The 20,426-nt window shown below is 50.5% G+C and overlaps 1 protein-coding gene across 5 annotated transcripts in view; it reads left to right on the plus strand.

Moving 5' to 3' along the window:
* Positions 1 to 7,177: 7,177 nt before the first annotated feature.
* The window catches only part of FLOT2 (flotillin 2), a 38,750-nt gene continuing 25,501 nt past the window's right edge, over positions 7,178 to 20,426 (plus strand). For 3 of the 5 annotated variants that reach the window (XM_081338069.1, XM_081338074.1, XM_081338068.1), the window contains exons 1-2: positions 7,184 to 7,299; positions 20,340 to 20,421. In XM_081338069.1, the coding sequence (XP_081194195.1) occupies positions 7,251 to 7,299; positions 20,340 to 20,421 (131 nt within the window). In that variant the 5' untranslated portion in view covers positions 7,184 to 7,250. Of the gene's footprint in view, positions 7,300 to 20,339; positions 20,422 to 20,426 lie in introns of all 5 variants that reach the window. The other 2 variants (XM_081338071.1, XM_081338073.1) reach the window with 2 other exon arrangements.

Genomic DNA, 20,426 nt, shown 5'->3' on the forward strand with positions numbered 1-20,426 from the left:
GTTGAGGAACGGGGCCCGAGGTGCAGCCGGAACAATATGGACTAGAATCCGCTGAAAACCGAAGAGATGATGGTAGATTTTAGGCAGAGCCTTCCTGTTCCGCCACCTCCGGCAACGTTAGACAACGCGGGATCAACAGCCGAGACCTTCAGGCTTCGTCGTTCTAGGATCTCCCAGGACTTGAAATGGGCAGCTGACGTTAGGAGCCTCCATTAAAAATACTTTATAAGGCAGAGGAAATTCCAAAAGAAAAAATGCAGCAGTACTTAAAAAAAGAAAAGTTTCCAAAAATTCCAGAGAATATTCAAAACATATTAAATAGAAACATATCAATGATGGAGGCTATAAAAAAGCAAAGACAGGATAAGACTCGTGGCCCAGATGGATTACCTGCAGAGTTTTATAAATCATTGCAAGATGTATTAAGTCCGATTTTGAAAGAACTGTCTAACGAAATTCTCCTGGAGGCTAAAATACCAAATACATGGACTGAAGCCAATATTGCTTTTAATACCTAAAGAAGACTCTGACTTAAGGCAAATAAAAAATTATAGACCAATATCGCTATTAAATGTAGATTGCAAAATCTTTGCCTCAATAATGGCAGAAAGACTAAAGAATTTTTTTTTATCAAATTTATACATACGGATCAAAATGGTTTCCTGCCTAAAAGACAGATAAAAAATTATTTATTTATTTATTTTTTATTTTATTTTATTAGACTCAGGGCAGTTCACAAGGTTTAAGAATTGAAGAATGATTCTGGATGTGTTAGACTCGCAGTGGTGGCGAACCGTTTAGAGACCGAGTGCCCAAACTGCAACCCAAAACCCACTGATGTATCGCCAGGTGCCGGGTGGGCGTGGCCCGCTGGGTGGGCGTGGCCACGGTGGTCACGGCAGACTTGGTGGGCGTGGCCAGCTCGATGTTGCTCCTAGGGAGGGATGCCTGTGAGGGCCGGGCGGGGCTGGGGGAGATCCAGGGGGTCTCTGGTGGGTGGGACAGTGGGCAGGAGAGCGTCTTGCTCAGCTGATGGCTTGGGGGGGAGGGGGCAGCTCCACCCCCTCCCAAACGCTGCCGTCTCACGAAAGCAGGATGAAAACTCCAAAAAGCGACAAGGAAAAAAACTTAAAACAGAAGAGTGTCTCACGATTTTTTTCTTCCCTGGGGGGATCATAGGGGGAGGCTCCTGAGCCCCACAGCTCTTTCAAGAGGGGGGAGAAGGAGAGTGGGGAGGGTCTGTGCTGGGATCGGGGCTCCTCATGCCTTCCGCTGTCTTCCTACACTCTTCTGCTGCAGATGCCGCAGCTCCGCTTGCCTGGCGGGGTGAGAGGTGCGCTCGCGCTGGCGGACACACGTGGGGCTGCTGCCTCGCTTGCTGTGCCGGGGCTAGGCTGGACTGGGCCTCCTCGCCGCTTCTTTCCCCGCACCCGGCCCATCTACTACTCGTCCTGGGGCAGCCCTTTGGGCTCTCTCGGTCTCTGCCCCCCCCCACTTCCAGGCTGAAGCTGGTCACATTTCCTCCCCGCTTCGTGGGCAGCGCAGCGCCTGTCCCCAGCCAGCCCTCCTCCTCCATCCTTCTCCTCCTTCTGCAGGCAGACCGTGGCTTAGCGAGGCAGTGCCTCTCCCCGCATGCAGCCACCGCTCTCGCTCCCCTCTCCTCCTTTGTTCTTGGACCTTGACCATTCCTGAAGCATACAGGTAGTCCCGGACTGATGACCACAATTGATCCCAAAATTTCTGTTGCTAAGTGAGTCAGTGGCTAAGCACGTTACGACCTTTCAGGCCGCAGTTGTTAATTTAGGGACACGCTTGTGAAGTGAATCTGGCTTCCACCTTGGCTCGGAGGAAAAGAAGGTTGCAGTAGCATGAAGGGATAGCATCAAGACGGGGTGCTTACTGACTCCTCCTGTGCCCTTGCCCTGGAAGGCCCGTACTCCTCTCCTATGTCCTGCTTCTTAGGACGAGGCAAGCATCTTTATGCCATTATTTGTAGGATGTTATTTATTGATTTACAAGGGTTATAAAGCTCCCCATGTTACAACAGTGACTCTGGGGAACCTGTAAAGCAGGGGTCTCCAACACCCAGTCCGCAGCCCTCTACTGGTCCATGGCCTACTCCGAACCGGGCCGTGCGAGTGGCAGACCATTGCATTTGCACATACAGTTCAATTTGCCCAAGCAGCGGGCCGGCATGCGTGCACATGTGCTCACAGCACAACTTGTGCAAGTTCAGCTGTGTGTGCCTGCTCCTACGCTCATCACTCACGCAAGTCAAGTTGCGTGTGTGTGTGCGCCAGCCCACCACTTGCGTGGCCCAGTTCCCCTTTGCCCACCAGCCGGATCACCAAGCTGCCAAGGTTGGGCACTGCTGCTATAAAGCACCATTTCTCAACCTTGGCAATTTTAAGATGTGTGGACCAACCCTGTGCTGTGCTGGCTGGGGAATTCTGGGGGTTGGTCGAATAGAGTAGAGTAGAGTAGAGTAGAGTAGAGTAGAATAGAGCAGGGCTTTTCAACCGGTGGTACACGTACCAATGGTGGTTCATGAGCACGTGGCTGCTGGTACACATCGTTGCCTTCCTCCCCCCCCCCCCCCCGCCTCCCCCCACCTCCCCCCTGCTCCTTCCTAGCTTACTTGCTGCCGGAAAACATGCTGCTGCAGGAACCTACCAGGCCGCGCTTGAAAGGCCACACTTGGAATAAGGCATCCAGTTTTGGTCACCACGATGTAAAAAACATGTTCACACTCTGGTTGCAGGAATTGGGTATGTCTAATTTCATGGGAAAAAGGACTAGGGTGACACGATAGCAGTGTTCCAATATTTAAGGGGGTCCTACAAAGACGAGGGGGCAAACTATTTTCCAGAGCACCAAAGGCAAGATAAGAAACAATGGATGGAAACTAAGGAGAGAACCAACCTAGAACTTAGGAGAAATTTCCTGATGGCGAGAGCAATCAACCAGTGGATTGGCTTACCTTCAGAAGGGGTGGGTGCTCCATCACTGGAGGCTTTCAGAAAGACACTGGACAACCATTTCTCTGAAATGATACAGAATCTCCTGCTTGGACAGGGGGTTGGACTAGAAGACCTCCAAGATCCCTTCCAACTCTGTTATTGTGTTATAGACTCTTGGTGATTCTACGGGCCACGTCTCTCCATGTCCTCAAATCTTGCACTACTTCTTTGAGTTGTTCTCTGCTTGGGCCGGTGTCAGCTTTGATGGTGTCTAGTCACCGTGTTCTTTCACGGCCTAGTTTCCTTTTACCACTGACTCTCCAAGGCATAATTGTTTCTCCACTGAATTCCCCCGTGGGACACGGCCACAATCAGTGAGACACGGTTTGGGGGATTTTGCCTTCCAGTGACATGTCTGGTGTCATGTGCTCCAGCACTTGCTTGTTGGTCACCTTTGCTGTCCAAGGGATGCGCAGGAGCCTTATAAGACTGAGAATTTTAATTGTAATTTTATTTAATTGGGTTTTAATTGGAGTTTAATAGGGGTTTTATTTTATTCAAGGACTAAATTTAATTATTTTAATTGTTCTTAACTTTTGTAATGTGTATTGTTATTTTAAATTCCTTGTGAACCTCCCTGAGTCCTACGGAAGAAGGGCGGTATATAAGTCACATAAACATAAACATAAACATAATAATAAAGTTGGAAGGGACCTAGGAGGTCATCTAGTCCAACCCCCTGCTCAGGCAGGAAACCCTATACCATTTCAGACAGCACAGCTCAGACGAGTCGGTTTCCTACCTATCTTGCTTTCTTTAAGGTCCAACTTTCACAATCATAGGGAACTACGGTTTGTATTTGAAATAGCTCACCTGACCAACTACCTCCTTATACAACAAAGGTTTCGACAGACAAAAACATGGCTGCACTGTGGAAAACAGACACCAAAGCCCTAAGGCCTTTGCAGGAATTCCACCCACTCATTGAAATATGTGGATATGTGGATTATAGGCGAGTCACGATTACAACACAGGATATGAAGGTCTTTGCCAAACCCATCAACACAGATCCATTATGTTCCCTCAGGAGGATGAGAAGAAAAACCTAGCCTGACCTAAAGTGACAGTACACAACAAAGGTAGGTCATGCCAACCCAATCTTATTTCATTCTTTGATAAAGTGACTAAACTAGTAGACCAGGGAAACACAGTCAACATAGTATACTTATATTTCAGTAAGACATTTGACAAAATGGACCACAACCTACTCCTTGGTAAACTAGGAAAAGGTGGAATAGACAAAATCACCACCGGATGGATCTGTAGCTGGCTGACAAACCATACTCAACGAGTAGTCAAGGGCACTACATCCACATGGAGAGAAGTAAGCAGTGGGGTACCACAAGGTTCCGACTTAGGCCCAGGAGTCTTCAACATCTCCATCAATGGGCTCCCTCCCGCTCTGGGCTCCCCAGAAGAACCAGGTCTTCAGGGACATCCGAAAGAGTCAGGGGAGGTGGGGGGAGGTCTAATTTACGGAGGGATAATGTTCCAGAGAGAGGGAGCCACCACAGAGAAGGCCCTTCTGGGTTCTGCCAGATGGATCTCTTTAGGGGACGGGACCCCTCAACATTCTTTGCCTCCCCGCTCTAGTGTGTCGGGTGGATATGACCGGCAAGAGACGGTGCCTCAGATAATCCGGTCCAAGCCATGAAGAGCTTTAAAGAGGACAACCAGCAGCTTGAATTGCACCCAGAAGCAAATCGGCTACCAATGCAGCTCCCGCAGGACAGGTGGCCCACATGCACCCCGAGATCTGCACAAGATCATGCGGACCACTACATTTTGCACCAACTGATGCTTCCGGATGCTTTTCAATGGCAGCCCCATGTAGAGAACGTTGCAATAGTCAAGACGGGAGGCATGAGTGACCAAGAGGAAGGACTGTTGGTCCAGGAAAGAGCATAACTGGCGCAAAAGCCACAATTGCGCAAAGGCCCTCCTGGCCACAACTTTGGGAGTGGCAAGTCCAGGAGACCCCCAGATTACGCACTGGGTCTGTTTGGGGCAGTGCCCCCCATCCAAGGCCAAAGGTAGCAATTCTCCATGGACCACAGAACCCCAAACCCGGAGCCCCTCGGTCTTGCCGAGGTCCAGTTTATGACGGTTGCAATGCCCAGGGTCACGTGATCGCCTTTTGCAACTTTCCCAGATGGCTTCCCAAAAGCAGAGTCATTGGGTGAAGACTGCATGATTTGCTTAACAACGATCTTCCTTAGCAACCAAAATTGTGGTTGTAAGTCGAGGACCCCTCACCCCCCAGCTGTTCTGGGTCTCCGTGTGAAGCACACACCTGTTTAGAGCAGGGGTCCTCAAGACTTGTGGACTTCAACTCCCAGAATTCCTCAGCTAGCAAAGCTGGCTGAGGAATTCTGGGAGCTGAAATCCACAAGTCTTAAAAGTTGCCAAGGTTGCAGACCCCTGCCGGGCATCTGAGCACAATTCCAGGCGCCCTTTGCAGAATATTAACAGGCATCAATAAAGGAAAATACAGATAGACCTCTACTTACAACAGTTAGTGACCATTCAGTGTTACAATGGCAGTGAAAAAAGTGAGTTTTGAGCGTTCTTCACACTCACCGCCTTTGGTGCATCCCGCCCCTTCATAGTCACCTGATCTCAATTTGGAGAATTGGCAACGGGCTCCTATTTATGGCGGTCGCAGTGTCCTCTTTTGAGACCTTCCGCCACGCAAACTCAATGGGGGAAGCCAGATTCGCTTAACTTAACAACTGCAGGGATTCACTTAACAAGTGTGGAAAGAAAGATCGTAAAATGGGGCAAAATTCACTCAACACGTTTCTCACTTAGCAACATGAATTTTGGGCTCAATTGTGGCCTTTTTAAGTCGAGGATTGCTTAGCTTAGCATTGAAATGGGGGGGGGGGTTTCCTTGGTTTTTGTTTTCTTGCAATTCATTACCCAAATCTGAAGTGGGGAACTATGGCTTTTATGACTTGTGAACTTCAACTCCCAGAATTCCTTGCTGGCTCAGGAATTCTGGGGATTGAAGTCCACAAGTCATAAAAGGGCCATTGTTTCCCACCCATGACCCAAAAGACTTGATGATGTGCACAGAGGATGCTCTCCAGTTGGGCGACGAAACATCTGCGAGGGGGAGGAAAAATAAAACAAGTTCAAAAGCATCAAGGACCCAACTGTCCTCCTCCTCCTTGTCCAACCGATCATGCTCCTCAGTCAAGTTCGAAGAACACCAAGGACTCCACAGTCCTCTTCCTCCTCCTCCTCCCTGCAACTGTCCCCCCTCCCTTGTAGCACTGATGATGTTCCCTAGCTGGGTCATGAAACGTCTGCAGGAAAACCACCCAGCTCAGAGGGCACCAAGGACCCCACAGTCCTCCTCCTCCTCCTCCCACTCCCTTCTAGCACTGATGACACACATTCCTCCTCCTCCTCCTCATCTCCTCCTCCTCCTCCCATTCCCTTCTAGCCCTGATGATGTTCCCTAGTTGGGTCATGAAACGTCTGCAAGAAAACAGCCCAGCTTAGAGGGCATCCAGGACCCCACATTCCTCCTCCTCCTCCTCCCACTCCCTTCTAGCACTGATGACACACATTCCTCCTCCTCCTCCTCATCTCCTCCTCCTCCTCCTCTTCCTCCCATTCCCTTCTAGCCCTGATGATGTTCCCTAGTTGGGTCATGAAACGTCTGCAAGAAAAACCACCCAGCTCAGAGAGCAACCCAGGACCCCACAGTCCTCCTCCTCCTCTCTCTTCTTCCTTCCCCCCCCCCGCCCCTTCCTTCCTTCCTCCCTCCTCCTCCCTTCTTGCTCTGATGACCTTCCCCAGCTGGGTGGCAAGACCTCTGCCAGGAAGTAAAACCCCCACCCTCAAAGAAAGACTGGCCAGGCTCAGAGACCCCCCCCCTCCCCCGGGACGAGAGCGACGGGAACGTCATTTCATTTGGACTAATGGCGCACGCCGCCCCATCTTCCCGGGAACGGCCGACCCGGGTCTGGGCTCAGCCGGCCGTGTGAATTCGGCCCGGGGCAACGCCGCGAGAAGCCCCGCCCCCCTCCACGGAGACCCTGGAGACGGGCTGGCCGGCGGGAGAGGGAGCGCAGGGCCTCCGCCTCAGCCGCGCCCAAGATGGCGCGCCCGGAAGCGCCCGCCCCGCGCTTCCGGTGGGCCTGGCCGGGAGCCCCGCCCGCTCCCCGCTGGGCTGAGGCAGTGGCGGCGGCGGAGGAGCCGAGCCGAGCGCATCCCGCCATGGGGAACTGCCACACGGTGGGGCCCAACGAGGCGCTCGTCGTCTCAGGTAGGCCGCCCGCGGGCAGGGGGCGCGTGCGGAAGGGACGCGGCGTCGGGTGGGGGGGAGGGGGAGGAGGAGACGCGCGTCACGTCTGAATCCGGCGCAGCTGCCTTCGCGGGTTCTTCGGGACGCGCCTTGTCCCCGGCTGGGTTGGCACCCGCCGCTCCCCCCCCTCGGGATTTGCAAGCAGGAGACACCCCCCCTCACCCCCCAGGGCGATTTCGAGACGTCGGGGGTCCCAGCGGCCCTTTTGCTCCTCCCTGCCCCCCCACCAGCCCCCCCGGGTCCTTAGGGGAGGGGGATCCTATCCCTCTGCGGACGGGAGGGGGAACCTTGCGCCCCATTTTGGGGAGGGGAAGGGGTTCGTATCCCTCTTTGAGGAGGGGAGGGGGATCTTGTGCCCCATTTTGGGGAGGGGGAATCTTATCCCTCTGGGGAGGGGGACTTTCGCCCCATTTTGGGGAGGGGGAGGGAAGGGAGGGGGATCTTACCCCTCTGGGGAGGGTAGGGGGAACCTTGCGCCCCATTTGGGGGGTGAGGAGGGGGATCCTATCCCTCTTTGAGGAGGGGAGGGGGACCTTGCGCCCCATTTTGGGGGAGGAGAGAGGGAGGGGGACCTTCCACTTTTGGGGTGGGGGGGTCACCCGGAGCCTTTCAGGCTCCCCTTTTCTCCTCCGAAGTCTCCCCCCCCGCCACAGGGGGCCTCTGGGGGGGTCTCAGCTGGTCGTCTTGCAGAAGTGGGGGGCACTCCTTTGGGGGTGCATCCTTCCCGGGATGCCCTTGGGGAAGGGTCGGGCAGGCAGGGACCCCCGCAGCTCTGCAGATGCCCACCCGGCCGCTTCACACCTGCGGAATCGAAGAAAGACCCTCGACTGGGGGGGGTTCCCAAGGCGGAGGGGGCAGGAAGGCTCCGCATAGGGGGTGAATGCCCCCCCCAACCGTAGGCAACCTCGGACCCCATCAGAGCCATCCGGCCCGCTTGAGAGAGCGAGATGGGCGGGCTGCCAGTGCAATAACTCAAGAGGGCGAGGGTGCTCCTGACCGTGCGCAGAGGGCTCTCTCCTTGCCAGGTGGGGGTGTCTTTGCAGGGAGTAAGATGGGCAGCCCCACAAAACAGACCCCAGGGCCACATATACATATATTTGCCCTTTAATGCATGTTTTTTTCCCCTTTCCTTTTTAATGTTTGGGCTATCTTTGTTATGTTTTTGTAAATATATATATATATATATATACATTTATTTGGAGTTGTTATTTTTACCTTAATTCTCTTGAGTAAAACCAAAAATATCATTCGAAAAAGGGGGGGGGGAAGAAAACAGTCCCCCCCCCTCAGGGCGACCTACTATAGAGAAAGCACTTTCCCCTCTGAAAAGCAGATCATCTTTGTGTGTTTGTGTGCATGGAGTAAGATACGTGCGGCTGATAAGGAAGTGGGGATCCGCTGCTGGTGCCACACCCTGGGTTTCGTTTTTTGTTTTCCTGCCATAAGCAGAGCCGCTGGGCTTGGAAATAATGTGATTTATCTTAATGAATGCATTCATCAGAGTTGCGTTTGATTTCCCCCCCCCCCCTTTTTGCTGAGCAGGAGGCAGAGCGGTTGCTTCCGGTGAGGGCCCCGAATTCGTGGTTTTTTTTGTATCTTGGGAAGGGACCTGAGGCTTCATGACCCGTCCCCTTTCTGAAGCTGGTCTTGGGATGACAGACGGTCCTCGACTTACGACCGAGCCCAAAATTTCTGTCGCTAAGTAAAACGTTTTAATGTGGGTGAAAAGGGTCCTTCTCTGAGCTTGTGGGTATTCGCCACTACGGCGTATTTTAATGTGTATTAAAAATGGGGGGAAACCCACAAAGCTCCCCTCGGATGAGTTTTCCCAATACAGGAAGTCCTTGTCTTATAACCGCAAACGGGCCCCAAAATTTCTGTCGCTAAGTGAGACATTTGTTGTGTGAGTTTTGCCCCTATTTTTACGACCTAAGTTGTTAAGCGAATCAGTGCAGTTGTTAAAATTGGTGACACGGTCATTAAGTGAATCCAGCTCCCCCCCCCCCCCGTTAACTTTGCGTGTCAGAAGGTCACAAAAGGGGATCACGTCTCACACACACACACACACACACACACACACACACACCAGGACAGTGCAGCCGTCGTAAACTCAAGCCAGTTGCCAAACGTCTGGATTTTGATCATGTGACTACAGGGACACGGCAACAGTCGTAAGTGTGAAAATCGGCCGTAAGTCACTTTTCTCCGTGCCGTTGAATGAACTTTGAATGGCCGCTAAATGGACTATTGTAAGTCGGGGATTCCCTGTATAAGTGCCCGGCTTGATGCCTCTGGAGGGAAGGGAGGCTGCCACACTGGGCCCATCTCGGATAAACAACCTCCGAAGCGCTCTTTCCTGGGTGGTGGGTCTCTCTGCCTTGGCAGGGTTGGACAGATGACCTTTGAGGTCCCTTCCAGCTCTGCGAGTTAAGCTGCTGGTCCACTTAGCCCGAAGCCATGGCAACGAGGCGGTGGGTATTTCGCAGCTGTGCAAGAGGTGTTTTTTTTAACATTTTGAGGTGCCTGAGTCAAAAAAAATAACGGTAGTCCTTGACTTATGACAATTGCGACAGTAAGCAAGGCAGTTAAGTGAATTGTGCCTAATTTTATGACCATGGTTTTTAAGTGAATCACACCATCATTAAGTGAATCCAGCTCCCCCCCTCCTTGGCTTGACTTGGCTGAGAAGTCCAATTATCCTGGAGTGCCACAGCTGTTCCTGCACAAACCTATATGTTAATTATTGGCTACCGCAATTGAACAATTAAATGCAACCCAGTGGAGCATTTACACACAGTACAGCTGTTGAATTCAACTTCCAATGTGTCTGGTCTCACCTGCGGGCTGCTTGCATTGCAAATCTGGTTTTAATTCATTTAACACACCTGAGGACAGGTTAACGGTTAACCGTTAACCCATAACGAATGGAAATTCATCAAAGACAAATCCAATCTAGAATTAAGGAGGAATTTCCTGATAGGGAGAACAATTGACCCATGGAACAACCTGCCTCCAGAAGTTGTGAATGCTCCATCGCTGGAGATTTTAAAGAAGAGAGTGGACGTTTGTCCAGAATGTATAGAGTACTGTATTTTCCGGCGTATAAGACGACTGGGCGTATAAGATGACCCCCCAACTTTTGAGAAGATTTTCATGGGTTAAAAAGTCGTCTTATACGCCGGAAAATACGTTAAGAGTATCCAACCTTGGCAACTTTAAGACATGAGGAAATTAATTAATGATAATGATTAATAATAATAATAATAATAATAATAATAATAATAATAATAATAATAATAATAATAATATGCTGTGGGACTTTCAAATACAGACAGATCGCCATTTGGAACACAAAACGCCAGATATCTCAGTTGTAGATAACCGAAGCGTATAGCTGATTGATATCGCTGTACCAGGAGATGCCAGAGTCGAAGAAAAAGAACTGGAAAAAATTACGAAATACCGCGACCTGGCCATCGAAACTGCGCGATTAAGGATGAAATGCGTAACGGTGATACCCATTGTCATCGGGGCACTGGGAACTAGGTCCAAAAGCTTTGCAAAACACATCAAGAAACTGCAGCTTCCCGCAATAACTCCAGCAAAGCTACAAAAAACTGCGCTACTCGGAACATCTTACATTTTAAGGAGATGCCTGGTTGAGACCTAGGATGCTGGCAGCAACCCGTGTCAATCATTAGTGCCAGTCAATTTGAGTGTTCAGTTGACTTGAGGTTCATGTTTAATGAATAAAATTTTTATAACAAAGTTGGGACCGACCTTGGAGGTCATCCAGTCCAACCCACTGCTCGGGCAGGAAGCCCTATACCATTTCAGACAAATGGCTCTCCAGTCTCTTCTTAAAGACTTCCAGTGTTGGAGCATTCACTTTCCCAAGGGCAGTCCGTTTGGATTCGCTTAATGACTGAAATTCACTTAAGGACTGCAGTGATTCACTTAACAACTGTGCCAAAAACAGTTGTAAAATCAGGTGTGGCTCCCGGAGCAACTGCCTTGTTTAGCAACCACCTGCACATCTGTGATGCGCTGACCGGCGCTAGAATTGGAGACTGTTCTTGCGGTCATGCAAGGCTGCCCTTCCCGTGGCTACTGGTAGCCCTTGACTCACAAAAAGTTCATTTAGTGACTTATTGAATCTTACAGCGGCTCTGAAAAAAGTGACTTATGACCGTTTTTCACAAGACTATGGCAGCAGCCCTATGGCCAGGTGATTAAAATTCAGGTGCTTGGCCAGCGACTCGTCTTTATGACAGCTGCATTGTCCCGGGGTCACGTCATCCCCTTCTGACAAGGGGGGAGCCAGATTCACTTAACGACCGTGTTAACTAACTCCAGTGATCCACTTAACTTGCTGCGAGGAAGGTCGTAGAATGAGGCAAAGCTCACTTAGCAAATGTCTCACTTAGCAACATATATTTTTTTTGCTCCATCGTAAGTCGAGGACTACTTATACAAAGCTGCCCTTTTGAGGTTATTCTATGTCCAAAAACTTTCAGGGGGGGGGGTGGTGGTGAGGAGGAGGAGGAGGAAAAAGGTAGAAGAAAAGAGGATGAAGAAGAAAGAGAGAGAGAGAGAGAAAGAAAGAAAGAGAAAGAAAAAGAAAGAAAAAGAAAGAGTTGGACCTTGGAGGTCTTCTAGTCCAACCCCCTACTCAAGCTGGAGACCATTTCACACAAACGGTTGTCCAATCTCTTCTTAAAAACTTCCAACCGTGGAGCACCCACAACTTTCTGGAAGCAAGGAGTTCCACTGGCTAATAACTGTTCTAATTGTCAGGAACTTTCTCCTACTCATCGTTAAACTGGAATCATAGAGCGGCTTCTTCACGGTTTAAGTACTCTAAATATTCTTCAAGGAAGTTCACGCAGCCAAATTACCATTTGGAATTTCTCGGTGGGTGTGGTGACACCACGCGACGCCCTCCGGGGAACTGGTCTGCCCAAACCTCTTCCTGCTTTCACTTCTTGTTTTACTGTTCTCCTGGAAAGATTTGCGCAGAGGCGCAGCTTGTGGAGCACAGCCCTGGGAAGCCCCCACCACTCAGCCCCAAATACCTACTGCTAAGCGGGACGGTCGTTAAGCGGTTTTGCCCCATGTTACGACCTTTCTTGCCACCGTTGTCAAGTGGGTCGCACAGCCTTTGAACTCTGGTGCTGGAGAAGACTCCTGCGAGTCCCTTGGACTGCAAGGCGATCCAACCGGTCGGTCCTAGAGGAGATCCACCCTGACTGCTCTTTAGAAGGCCAGATCCTGAAGCTGAAACTCAAATCCTTTGGCCACCTAATGAGAAGGAAGGACTCCCTGGAGAAGAGCCTCATGCTGGGAAAGGTGGAGGGCAAGAGAAGAAGGGGACGACAGAGAAGGAGGTGGCTGGATGGAGTCCCTGAAGCAGGAGGCCTGAGCTTAAACGGACTCCAGAAGATGGTAGAGGACATGGAAGGAAGTGTGTAGTGGGGTGCCCCAGGGCTCTGTTCTGGGCCCAGTGCTCTTTAATATCTTCATTAACGACTTGGATGAGGGGATAGATGAACGAACTACCTCCGGAGCTGCGGACGTCCCCTGACCTTCGGTCCTTCCACTGTGACCTGAAGACCTGGTTGTTCCAACAAGCGGGCCTGGACTGATCATAGTTTTTAAATTTGGTTTTTTATTGGTTTAAATCGTTCTTATTTCTTATATTGTTTAATCCTCTTTTAATTTTTGTGTTTGTATCTTTTAACTTTTTTATGGTTGTGAGCCGCCCTGAGTCCTCAGGGAGAAGGGCGGCATATAGATTTAATAAAGCTAAACCTAAGACTCCCCTGAGCTAAGGGATGTTTTGTTTTTTTTAACTCTGCGCCTTGTTGCCAAAACACAGGTTGTGTAACCCTCCCTGTGTGGGGACCTCAACTTAGGCGGCTATCGTTTCTGGAATGTGTGGACCGCTTTGCCAAGGCTGAGCAAACGGGAGAGCGCTGCTGGGCGGCCTCCGAGCTGGCTGGCTCCGTTTCCTGTTGTTGTGTTTCCCAGCCTCATTCTTCGCAGACAGTGTAGTTACTGCAGCTTTTGAAAGTAAGCCTGCTTCCTTTAAGGACGGTCTGACGGCAGCCAGACCCGCGGCCGTTATAAAAAGACTGGGAAGAAAAGGGCCGGTTGCTTTGCCCTTGGGGGAGGCATGGACCGGCTGTTTCCCCCCCCCCAGATCTTTAGCTCCTGAAGCAGAGAGCTGGACAGGGGTTTCCAAATGTGGCCACTTTAAGGCTTGCGGACTTCAACTCCCAGAATCCCCCAGCCAGCATAGCAAAAGGGGGGGTGTCACATGACTCCGGGACACTGCAACCGTCATAAATGTGAGCCAGTTGCCAAGCGCCCGAATTTGGATCAGGCGACCAAGGGGATGCAGAATAACAGCTGAAAGGGACCTTAGAGGTCATCTAGTGCAACCTGTTGGCCGCGGTTTGGTCACGTCAGGCTGGTAGTGGATGGAAGCGGTTTTGCTGTAGTGGGGTACAGGATTGTGGCTGACTTTCAGCTCACAGACAGCTTTGTTGCACCGGGTGAATTAATCAGAATAAAGCTGGAAGGGACCTCAGAGGTCTTCCAGTCCAACCCAGGCCATTTCAGGCAAGTGGCTGTCCAATCTCTTCTCAAAAGCCTCCAGTGATGGAACACCCACAACGTCTGCTGGCCAGCTGTTCCACTGGTTAATTGTCCTCACTCTTAGGAAGTTTCTCTTTAATTCCAGGTTGCTTCTCTCCTTGGTTGGTTTCCATCCGCTGCTTCTTGCCCTGCCTTCGGGTGCTTTGGAAAATAAGTCGAGCCCCGTCTTCTTTTGTGGCAGCCCCCCAAATACTGGAAGGCTGCTATCATGTCCCCCCCCCCGCCCCTTAGTCCTTCTTGTCTCTAGACTGGCCGTTCCCAAATCCTGCAGCCGTTCTTCATTATATTTTAGTCTCCAGGCCTTTAATCATCTTAGTGAAAATTAGGACCTTTGCCAGAATGTGAGAAAGTGAGGAATAAAAAATAAATAAATCAGATTGATGCTAAACAAGCTTGCTTGCTCTTTTCTGCACTTTTTCCAAACTCTCAACATCTTTTTTGTGATACGGTGACCAAAATTGGCTGCAGTGTTCCGGGTGTGGCCTTACTAGGGTTTCACAAAGTGGTACTAATACTTTGCATGATCTCGATTCTACGCCTCTGCTTATACAACCCGGGATTGTATGGAAAGAGGCCGCTGGGCGACCTTGCAAGGTGGACCTGGGGTACAGTTTTCAACCGTGGGAGATCGAAGATGGCTACGCTGGCTGGGGAATGCTGGGAGTTGAAGTCTACCCGTTTGCCAGCTGCCAAGATTGAGAAACATTCCTTCCCCCCCAGGCTTGTCTGCAAAGCTACGAGACAGATCAGTAAGGCAGCCATTCCTGCTGCACGGGAAGTGCGGGGTCGGCTTCTACGGAAGCTGCAGCTGAAATTTGGGTGCAGTTGCAAAGTTGCATCCCAGTACGGTGGTGAAACTGGACTGCTGGACAGGCCGGATTGGAGAAAAAGGTCGGAAGCATTCTAAGTTGATTTGCTAGGTATTGCAAGTCTTGAGGAAAGTTAACAGCAGGGGTCTTCCAACTTGATAAGGGCTTTTCAACCTTTTCACCCATTGTACCACTTTTAGGATATGGCAAAATCCGAGTACCACCAGTCGCCTAGCAAGGTGTCAAAAATTTGATGACAAGAAAAAAGAAAAAAACTACAGGTAGTCCTCGACTTACAACAGTTCGCTTAGTGACTGTTCGAAGTTACAATGACACTGAAAAAAGTGTCCCCCAAGCCACAGCCGAGCAAGACACCTGCCTGCCCGCCCGGTGGCGCTCTTCCTCCTGTCCGAGGTTTTCATTGTTGTGAGCGTTTCTGTTGAGGATTGGCAGCGGGGGTGGGGTGGGGGGAGGTTGGATTTTATTCACACACACACACACACACGTCTGCTGGGTGGTTGCAGCAGGTTTTGGTCACTTCACATGACCCTGGGACACTGTGACCGTCATAAATATGAATCAGTTGCCAAGCATCTGAGTGTAGGTCACAAGACCCTGGAGATGCTGCAACATTCCAGCTGATCGGCGCTTCTTCTGGGCTCAGAAGCGCCAGGATCGGTGCTGAGCTCCAGCTGGATCCGGCGCTGATCCTGGCGCTTCCGCTGAGCCCCGACAGCCCTGCAGCTCCAGCCGTCTCTCGCTCAGGCTTGGGCGGTGCTGCCACCGGTTCAGCTCATTCCCCTCCCCGGGTACCACTTTTCTAGGATGGTCACGTACCACCTGCCAGGTGCCAACGTACCACAGGTGGTACCCGTACCACTGGTTGAAAAGCCCTGCCTTTGATGACTTGTGGACTTCAACTCCCAGAATTCCTCAGCCAGCATGCCATCAAAGGGCCAAGTGAGAAGACCCCTGGTGAACAGGTAGTTTTTGATTTATTGAGCCTGAACTTTCCATCGTTGGGTGAGACAGTTGTTAAATGAGTTGCTCTTCATTTACGACTTTTTTGTGGGCCACAGTTGTTAATTACTATAGTTGTTAAGTGAATCCTGTGGTGGTTAAGCAAATCCCGCTTCCCCCATTGACTTTGCTCATCAGACGGTTGCGAAAAGGGAGCAACAGATGGAAACTGATCAAGGAGAGAAGCAACCTAGAACGAAGGAGGAATTTCCTGACAGAACAATTAACCAGTGGAACAACTTGCGGATACTCCATCACTGGACAAGTCGCTTGTCTGAAAGGGTCTAGGGCAGGGGTCCCCAACCTTTTGGGCACCAGGGACTGGTTCCGTGTTTTTCTGTGGCCTGGAGGGCGCGTGGTTTTGTGTGCTGCCTGCATCTCATGGATGGGACGTTGTGCAGACCGGTTGCTGGCATGCTGCAGCCCGGTACCGGTCCATGGACCAGGGGTTGGGGACCCCTGGTCTAGGGTCTCCTGCTTGATCAGGGGGGTGGAATAGAAGACCTCCAAGGTCCCGTCCAGATCTATTCTGTTCTGTTCTATTTTGTTCTACTTTATTCTACATTCTATTTCCTATTCTATTCTACTCTGTTCTTCTATTTCCTGTTCTATTCCATCCCATAATTCTATTCTATTCCATCCCATAATTCTATTCCATCCCATAATTCTATTCCATCCCATAATTCTATTCTATTCCATCCCATAATTCTATTCCATCCCATAATTCTATTCTATATTCTATTCCATCCCATAATTTCTATATTCTATTTCATCCCATAATTCTAATCTATATTCTCTTCTATTCCATCCCATAATTCTATTCTATTCTATTCTATTCTATTCTATTCTATTCTATTCTATTCTATTCTATTCTATTCTATTCTATTCTATTCTATTTAATTTCTATTCCATTCTCAGACTAAAGCAGGGTTATCTGGTTAAAATGTCCAGAGGATGGCAATAATGGATTTGAAGTTTAACTTCTTTTTTGATGGAGGGTCTTTTGTTTTGTTTTTTTAAAGCAGGTGACTTTCTGGTGTGGAGATCGAGACCAAAAGATGTCCCAGGTCAGACCTGGGTGTTTTTACAGACCTCGGGCCACATCTGGCCCTTTGGCTCTTCCTATCCGGCCTGCACGGATCGCTTTTATCTTGAAAACAATTGGTGTTTTTTTTTCAATTTCTATACGTCCTCGACTAATGACAGTTCACTTAGTGACCGAAGTCCCAATAGAAAAAAGGGACTTGTGACCTTTTCTTCATCATTGCAGCATCCCCATGTGGTCACGTGATCAAAATTCAGACGCTGTGGCAACTGACTCATATTTACGACAGTCGCAGCATCAGAGAGCTGCATTGCAACACAAGGGACAGGAAGATGGCTGTGGAGCACCCTTTGCTTAGCCAAAGGCAGAATGAGCACCCTAAAGCTGGTGTGACATGGGGAATAATAATAATAATAATAATAATAATAATAATAATAATAATAATAATAATAATAATAATAATAATAATAATAATTAGTTGGAAGGGATCTTGGAGGTCATCTAGTCCAACCCCCTGCTCAGGCAGAAAACCCTATGCCATTACAGACAAATGGCTGTCCAGTGTCTTCTTAAAAACCTTCCAGTGTTGGAGCATTCACAGCTTCTGGAGGCAGGTTGTTCCACTGGTTAATTGTCCTCACTGTCAGGAAGTTTCTCCTTAATTCTAGGTTGCTTCTCTCCTTGATGAGTTTCCATCTGTTGCTTCTTGTCCTGCCTTCGGGTGCTTTGAAAAATAGCTTGACTCCCTCTTCTTTGGGGCAGCCCCTGAGATACTGGAACGCTGCTATCATGTCCCCCCTCGTCCTTCTGTTCGTTAAACTAGACCTACCCAAGGATGCTCTCGCCTCCGCCACAGGGGAGCTAAGAAGCCGAGCACTGGCACCGCCTGGCATGTCTGAGATTGTTGATGGAGCCCTTGGGGACCGCGTTTGTTTTGCACGAAGGCTGTGTGTTTGTGAGAAAGAGTGCTCCTCCTGTGGCATGTTGGGAATCCTCAAAGTCAGCTTCTGAAAGGGTGCAGTGTTCAGCACCCAGAATCCTCAGCCAGCATGCTTTAAGGGAGGTGGACTTCAATTCCACCTTGGGAAGAATTTGATCCTGTGACTATAGAAGAAGTGGACAGGATCATGGCGAGGCTGAGTTCCACCACCTGTTTATTGGACCCGTGCCCCTCCTGGCTGGTGTATGCAGCTCGGGAGGCCACACGAGGCTGGCTCCAGGTGGTAATAACTGCTTCTTTGAGGGAGGGTACCTTCCCTGCCACCTTGAAGGAGGCGGTGGTGAGGCCCCTCCTCAAGAAGCCTGCCCTGGACCCGGCCATTTTGAACAACTACCGTCCGGTCTCCAACCTTCACTTTCTTGCGAAGGTTGTTGAGAGTGTGGTGGCACATCAGCTCCCTCTGTTCCTGGAGGAAGCGGATTATGTAGACCCGTCCCAATCGGGTTTCAGGCCCGGGTACAGCACGGAGACGGCATTGGTCGCGCTGGTGAATGATCTCTGGTGGGCTCAGGACAGGGGTTGTTCCTCTGACCTAGTCCTATTAGATCTCTCAGCGGCTTTCGATACCATCGACCATGGTATCCTACTGTGGCGCCTCAGGGGGTTGGGAGTGGGGGGCACTGTTTTACGGTGGTTCTCCTATCTCCTGGGTCGTTCGCAGTCGGTGTTGGCAAGGGGGCAGAGGTCGGCCTCGAGGCCTCTCCTTTGTGGAGTCCCTCAGGGGTCGGTTCTCTCTCCCCTTCTGTTCAACATCTATATGAAGCCGCTGGGTGAGATCATTCGTGGTTTTGGGGTGGGGTATCATCAGTACGCTGATGATACCCAGCTTTTTATTTCCACCCCAGATCAACCCGGTGATGCCCTCGCCATGATGTCCGGTTGCCTGGACGCAGTGAGGGTCTGGATGGGGAGGAACAGGCTTCGTCTAAATCCCGACAAGACCGAGTGGCTGTGCATACCGGCATCTCGGGTTGTCCACTCTATTCCATCTTTATCTATAGGGGGTGAGGTGTTACCCCCCGTTGATAGGGCTCGCAACTTGGCTGTCCTCCTTGACTCACAGCTCAGTTTAGAAGATCATATAGGAGCTGTGACCAGAGGGGCTTTTGCCCAGGTTCGCCTGGTGCGCCAGTTGCGGCCCTATTTGGACCGAGATGCCCTACGCACAGTCACTCATGCGCTCGTGACCTCTCGGATAGACTTCTGCAATGCTCTCTACATGGGGCTGCCCTTGAATAACACTCAGAGGCTCCAGCTGGTGCAGAATGCGGCCGCGCGAGTTGTGATGGGGGTCTCCCGATACTCCCATGTAACACCTCTACTCCGTCGGTCAGGGAATGTCGACTGGCGGCCCCCAGGGGGAGAGCATTCTCTGTGGGCGCACCTGCCCTCTGGAATCAGCTCCCTGTGGAGCTCCGGATGGCTCCCAACCTTCGCTCTTTTCACCGCGACCTGAAGACTTGGCTATTTGAACTTGCCTGGACTGAGGGATTGGGGTTTTAGATTTTAAATTCCAAATTTTAAATTTTAGAACGTGTTTTATTGCTTGGGCTATTTGGTTTAATTTATTTTAATTTTTGTATATTATGTGCTGTATATTGTGTTTTAATTGCCCTGTACACCGCCGCCCCGAGTCCTTCGGGAGAGGGGCGGTCTATAAATCCAATAAAATAAATAAATAAATTCCCAGAATCCCCCATCTGGCATGGCTTAAGATGGGTGGACTTCAACTCCCAGAATCCTCAACCAGCATGCTTTAAGGGAAGGTGGGCTTTCAACTACCAGAATTCCCCAGTCAGCATGCTTGAAGAGGAGTGGACTTCAATTCCCAGGATTCCCATTCGGCATGAGTGGCTGGGGAATTTTGGGAGTTGAAGTTCACCCATCTAATTGGCCATGGTTGAGAAGTACGGCTCTTGGGCCTGGCTGGCCTTCTGAGAAGGACTCTGCCTTGGTCCAGCTTCTTTGCAACCGTTCTTGGTCCACTTTCTGCACCCATCCAAATTGAAAAGGTTGCCCCCAACTCAGAATAATTCCAGCAGCTGCCTTGAACATGGGGGAGAAAGGGGGCAAGTCTGTTGGGGGGCAATTACTGTTGTTTGGTCTAGTGAGTTCTAGTCCTGCCTTAGACACGAAAGCCAGCTGGGTGACTTTGGGCCAATCGCCAGGAGACGGTGAGTTCTAGTCCCGTCTTAAGGCCTGAAAGCCAGCTGGGTGACATTGGGCCAATCGCCAGGAGACGGTGAGTTCTAGTCCCACCTTAAGGCATGAAAGCCTCCCTCCCTCCATCTCAGCCCAGCCCACCTCACAGGGTTGCTGTTGTGGGAAAAACAGATGGAAGGAAGAGTATGGTGTGTGTGTGTGCGCGTGCGTGTGCTTGCCACCTTTTCAAAGTTACTATTTCTAGAGGCAGGAGTGGGATTGCTTGCAGCGTCTTTGCAACGCCTCTTCTCTGTTCTCCGGGCAGGTGGCTGCTGCGGTTCCGACACGAAGCAGTACATCTATGGCGGCTGGGCCTGGGCCTGGTGGTGCATCTCCGACACGCAGAGGTAGG

This window comes from Vipera berus (genome assembly GCF_964194415.1).
Source record: "Vipera berus genome assembly, chromosome: 1".
In the NCBI taxonomy this organism is placed as follows: Eukaryota; Metazoa; Chordata; class Lepidosauria; order Squamata; family Viperidae; genus Vipera; species Vipera berus.